Source organism: Eurytemora carolleeae, unplaced genomic scaffold (genome assembly GCF_000591075.1).
Source record: "Eurytemora carolleeae unplaced genomic scaffold, Eaff_2.0 scaffold315, whole genome shotgun sequence".
In the NCBI taxonomy this organism is placed as follows: Eukaryota; Metazoa; Arthropoda; class Copepoda; order Calanoida; family Temoridae; genus Eurytemora; species Eurytemora carolleeae.
This window is the reverse complement of record NW_019396843.1, coordinates 378,920-384,777: the sequence shown is the minus strand read 5'-3', so window position 1 is coordinate 384,777 and position 5,858 is coordinate 378,920. Positions and strand designations below refer to the sequence as shown.

At 35.2% G+C, this 5,858-nt stretch overlaps 1 protein-coding gene across 1 annotated transcript; it reads right to left on the bottom strand.

The window, feature by feature from the left end:
* Nucleotides 1–1,117: 1,117 nt before the first annotated feature.
* Nucleotides 1,118–5,441, bottom strand: LOC111709312 (uncharacterized). The gene is made up of 2 exons (XM_023482947.1): nucleotides 5,353–5,441; nucleotides 1,118–2,301 (listed from the first exon to the last, which is right to left on the bottom strand). Exons 1-2 carry the CDS (start codon nucleotides 5,404–5,406, stop codon nucleotides 1,225–1,227), a joined length of 1,131 nt encoding a protein of 376 aa, XP_023338715.1. The 5' UTR covers nucleotides 5,407–5,441; the 3' UTR covers nucleotides 1,118–1,224.
* Between the last annotated feature and the right edge of the window lie 417 nt (nucleotides 5,442–5,858).

Here is a 5,858-nt window from a genome sequence, read left to right as displayed (position 1 = left end):
GCTGAAATAACTAGTTTTTACCAAAATATTTTCGCATTTTTGCCAAAATAAAAATGCGAAATACGACCGAAAATTTTCGCGTTTTTTTCGCAAAACGTTACGATTTTACCGTGAAACTAAATTTTTGCTATTAAAGTGGACTCGCACAACTTAGAATCTCAAAACCAAGCTAAGAACATTTCCGTGGTTCTCCCAAGTTCCCCAATCAGAATTTGAGGCAAATCTGTACACGGGTTCCTGAGTTGTGATCAAACAAACAGACTTATAAACAGAGATTATACACCTTTATATATGGAGGAAGACCATAAATATCATTTTGGAACTAGACCCAAAAGCTCGACTAAGATTGCTGCTTCAGCAACTCACTGTGTGCTGGCAGAGTAGATTTACAGAACTCAACCCTTCACCCACTGCACAACACAGAATTGCGTTCTAAACTAATGTGGACCATGGCCTAAACCCTAGAAAAAAGGTACTTTTGAGATTGTGATTAAACTGCTCAGAGACTGGAGTTCAGAATAAAATCATCCGTCCATTCGTCAGTTGATCTGACATCGTCAGCTAAATAGATCAAGAGCACAAGTCTGAAGTACAATATACACATATTCTTGTACAGGGTGTCCCGCATCATATTAGACCGAGAACGGGTCTAAATTACGATTTTCGGGACTAATTAGAAAATTTCATTAGAATGAATCGTTTTGAAAAATAACATAAGGCTTATATAAGCATTTTCTTGCGGAAAAGTATAAGTTTTTCGAGTATTAAGGGTTTATTTTGGTGTTAAAGATTGGAGATAATCTAATATGATATGGGACGCTCTGTATGTATGAAAAATTTTAGTGTTTAGGCCCATTACAAAGGAAGTTTCTATAGACGTTGCCATAATGAGTTATAAAAAAGATGACATTTTTAGCCTTAATTATCTGCAAAGATTGCCAGAAAGAAAAAAGAAACAATTAGACATTGACATTTTTGTCTTAAAAGTTTTTGTCTTTCTTTGTCTATAAATTATGTTTAAATAAAGTATTTATGACATGTGATTGTGAACACTTATATTATTTGTAAAAACTTGCTGAATCCCCCTCACCTGGTTTTTACAGTTTTTACAAAGAGCATTTGTTTAACATTATTTATTTATGTATAGGACTACTTTCGTACTGGCATCATTATTCTCAGTTCTACATAGATATATAATGTTCTGCGATAAAAATATGTTGCTTGCTACTGATACTGATGCATTTTGCATTTAAAGTACAGAGCTGCACTGTACTCCATTTCCTCATCGTTCATTGGAGCATCAACATTCTTCTTCCAGAACTCCCAGCTTTTAGAATCAGTAAGTTCAGGACTTGGAATCAGATCATCATCTACGAGAGCTTTCCCATCTTGTGCATGCTTCTGAGGGGAGCTGGGAGTATCTATGATTGACCTTCTTTTTCTTTTTAAGTAGCCGTCGTAGCCTCTGCTGTGTGGAGCCATTGCTTTTCCAGTTCTTTGGTAGCCTCTGCTGTGCGGAGCCATTGCTTTCCCAGTTCTTTGGTAGCCTCTGCTGTGCGGAGCCATTGCTTTCCCAGTTCTTTGGTAGCCTCTGCTGTGCGGAGCCATTGCTTTTCCAGTTCTTTGTTCTTGATTCTCAGTTTCTCCAGAGTAGTCATGGACTTCTTTGTCCGGAAACTCAAACATAATGACATCTTTGTCCTTCCTCAAGTCAATTGCAATATCTTGAAGTCTGTTGATTATTTCATTTGATTTTTCATCCACAAGACAGGGACACACCTGGTCTAGATCGATCTCGGTGTTCTCAAGCTTCTTGTACCGTAGAGAGACCTTGTACCACATTTCTTGCATGTGTATAGCATGGGACATCTTCTCCAAGCTGGAGGTACTTTTCTCCATCAAAGAGTCAACATTGTCGCTGTTCATGAGAATGAAATCAAAGGCAGCGCCGGATGGGAACTTGTACACAGATGATCTGGAAGGCGCCTGCCACAAAATCTCCTGGTCCGAGGTCAGGTTTTGGTTCACAGTAGGAATGTCATTGTCCTCGGGAAAGTTAGGTTCAAAGAAGAACTGAATGTCCTGCAGGGTGATAGAGTGCAGGTTGTGTGCCACATGTTTAGGGAAGATTTCCAGGTTGACTCCTAGGTCCCTAGCAGCAGAGCAGGATCCTGATAGGTCCTTGTTGTTGTTGTTAGAGTCTGATGGGGCCTTTTGGGGTTTAGCTTCACAGTACATAAGAAGGCTCAGGATAAGTAAAGCCTTCATTCTGTGCGGATTTTGCACTTCACTGTAGGGCATCTAGAAATAGTAATGTTATAACCAGAAATACAAAACCAATAATACCCTCCTAACATCAGTGTCCCCGCAGTGTGATACCTACAGATTTCAATAAGCAAGGTATGTATTCCCTTTATATTGACAATTCCATCAAGTATTTATTTTTAAAAGTGAATTTAATAAAACAATCATCCATAAACTTAAAAAAAAGCCAAAATGAAAAAAAAATTATGATATAAACAGTGTTCATCCGAATGATGCATAATAAAAGAAAACATAAACTTAACTATCAACCTGACATTCTCAATATGAGCTCATTACAGTATTTACCATAAAGCTCTCTTCTTAAGATATGGATTAACCTGCCTCTTGACTTAAAAAGAAGCAACTCTCTAATTATATTTAAAAATAGACTACTAAACTCTCTTCTTGAAAATTACATTATACAATGTGTTATAACCCGAATTGTTATTCATGTAAATTAAATATGTTTTAATATGCTTTGATATTTGTTGTGTACATGTCAGAAAATTATTTTAAAAGTTATTCTAATAAATGAATAAACTATTTTGCATAGGATAAAATCGCACCCTGATCTCTAATAGTTATCCTCAACTCTATTTAATTGAAATATTTTGTTATCATTATTGAAGTTAGGTGGAAAAAATAATCAAAACAGCCAAGAGCCATTTTCCACCTAATTGCTTTCTACTTGTACTGTTAATATAATCATCAATTTGTAATTGTAAACTCGTTCTGTACACAGATACATGTATTTTAGCAATAAACTTTATCTATTTATCTATCTAATAATCTTTAAATAAACTACATGTTGAATTATCTATGTCTTTATCACCATGAATGTAAAATGTACATTTATACTGTTTATAAATGTAATGTAATTCTTTCTTGGAGCTTAGCAATTTAATAATTTGATTGATTGAGTACAAAACGCCCCCATTTATGTGAAAAAATACAGTAATGTTCGATTTTTTTTTCAAGAAAATTTGCAACTTTTCTGTTGAAATTCCTTAAAAGATCAGTTTTCTGGAGTCTCGCAGAAGCATGACAGGACAGCTCGCTTTATCTATTGATCTACTGCTTAGTAGGTGATTTTATCAATATAATGTATTGCGACTTTTAATTTTTATTTTTAACATGCTTAACTATTTTTAGTTCAGTTGAACAATAACCAGAAAATTGTGAAATGTGTGAATTATTTCAGGGTTAGGGTTAGTTAAAACAGTTTCGGACCAAGCGCTGCGGCTATGACAGGCTAGAGCGCCGATCTCTGCGGCTAGAACAGACTAGGAGGCCGAGCGCTGCGGCTATGACAGATTAGAGGGCCGAGCTCTACGTCTATGACAGGGTAGAGGGCCGAGCGCTGCGGCTATGACAGGCTAGGAGGCCGAGCGCTGCGGCTATGACAGATTAGAGGGCCGAGCTCTACGTCTATGACAGGGTAGAGGGCCGAGCGCTGCGGCTATGACAGGCTAAGGGGCCGAGCGCTGCGGCTATGACAGGCTAGGGGGCCGAGCGCTGCGGCTTGAAGTTCAAATACATTTCATTTAAACTTTTATTTCAAAGAGAATACTTGGCGTCGTTATAGCGCCTTCAGTGTTCAAGTTACATCTAAGAGTTCTAAAAATATTTTTTCTTGTCTGCAGCGTGCTTCACTGGAGAAATGACTGTTGGCATAGGAAACTTTTAAGAAAAATATCATAACAATGAAACTGTCTTAAAACAGCCAAACCTTGAAATAGTTCACACACACCTTTTAAGTCCCAAATTTTTTAGAAATTTGTTTAATTCGACTTTTTTAGGATTTTTATCGTTTTTCGGTCCTTGGGCTTTTTTATTTTCGGTCTTTTGTTGCATTGGGAGTTTTGTAACATGGGGCGTTTTGTTTTTGGGAGATCTGTACCCACTCCAATCTGATGATATATATATATAGGTAGGATCACAATGTAAAATAATGTCACAATTTCATTCGGCGACAACCGTATCTCATTTCTTCAGGTTTTAATGACTAATTTAAATCTGTGATATTTTTCAAGAAAAAGGGTCCAAAAACCACTTAGAACAAACGGTTTTCAACCTACAGGGCTACCCAAAAAGGGATAGAAATTAAATGATGACATTTTAAACTTTTCTCCATGATTTAATCAAAAATACCCGACTGTAACCGCCTAAAAGACTAAAAAACCTTGCGTCTAATTGTCTAGTAATCTTTAAAGGTAAATTATTTACAATTACAACGCAAGTAAGCGGCTGAAAAAAGCGAAATGTGTGATTTGCGGTCGTCCTTTTATTCCTATTCTTTTTGGATTACCCTGTAACTCAGTGATTTAACTGGATTTTTAAAAATTACACGGGATTAGAGATCTCTGACCAAATATGGATGAAATTAGGTATGGTCATTTTTCAAAAAAAAGTTTTTGCCTTATTAAAACTCTTATAAACTTTAATTGTGATTGTCTTATAAAATGTCTGAACTAAAAAATGCCTAGAATTGCCTACTCAATGACAATCCTTTTAAAGCTGTAAATAATTCCTGTTAAAGCTAAAATAAGTATGCTATAATCCTACAGGGTTTCCCAAAAAGGATCGGAGTTTGAATACAATATTTTGAGTCATATTTAATTCATATATTGTCCAATAATTCAAATACTAAGCCATCTAAAACAATTTATTTAGCATATTTTTATACTGAAAAAAACTTAGATTAGATACAGTGAAACCCTTAATAACAAATACATCGGAAGAATTTCTAAAATGTCGTCTTGACAATTTTTCAATGAGTTTTATACTATATTACGTAAATTTTAGTATTTGCAAAAATAAAAAAATAGACATGAATATGCGGGAACAGTTTTAAAGAGCTCCATATAATCATTAATTAAAAAACTAAATATCTGCAACATTCCATTATCTGAAAGTGAAGAATACGACATCTGATGAATTCTTTCGATGTATTCGTTATTAAGGGTTTCACTGTATGAAAAAGTTTGTTGTTGTTGTTGGCTTCCTAGCCTTTTTGAGCAGCTAATTAAATCTAGAAAGACGACTCACCTGGGGATTGTAGAATGGTACAGAACAGATAAGTGGCAGAATAGAACTAACCATATTGCAGTGAAAACATTAGTTTTATAACCCGTTGTAAAATTGGAAATCCCACTTCTCATGGTATATTTTTAGATTTTAGGGCCATAAATGATTCAAGGTGTGTCAATGTTGGAATCAATAAATTTCAAAGTTAGAGAAAGGTGAGAATCTATCAAAAAAATGTTTGACTTTTTTTAAAATATAATTTTCAAATCCTTATTGTAGCTTCTGTTATTGTTCGCGTAAATTGAAGTTTGAATCTCGTCTTCTTTGCCAAAATAATCAAATCTGAGCTGGGAACTTTAGAATGGGATACCATTAATCCCGACTGCTTAATCCGGATATCCAATGTGGACACTTTTAATTTATTGCTTAATCCACTCTTTTTTGAAAATAGAACAGAAAAATCAAAAACCGGTTGTTTAAAGTTAAGAGTGCTTCCCGTTTCTGTATATTAATCTTAAATGTCGCGT

What these genes read in the sequence shown, in the direction of transcription:
- LOC111709312 (XM_023482947.1), bottom strand. Translation starts at nt 5,406, where the DNA reads ATGGTTAGTTCTATTCTGCCACTTATCTGTTCTGTACCATTCTACAAT. An exon ending in TACCATTCTACAATCCCCAG is followed by an intron (nt 2,302 to 5,352) that starts GTGAGTCGTCTT and finishes TACTATTTCTAG; the next exon opens with ATGCCCTACAGTGAAGTGCA.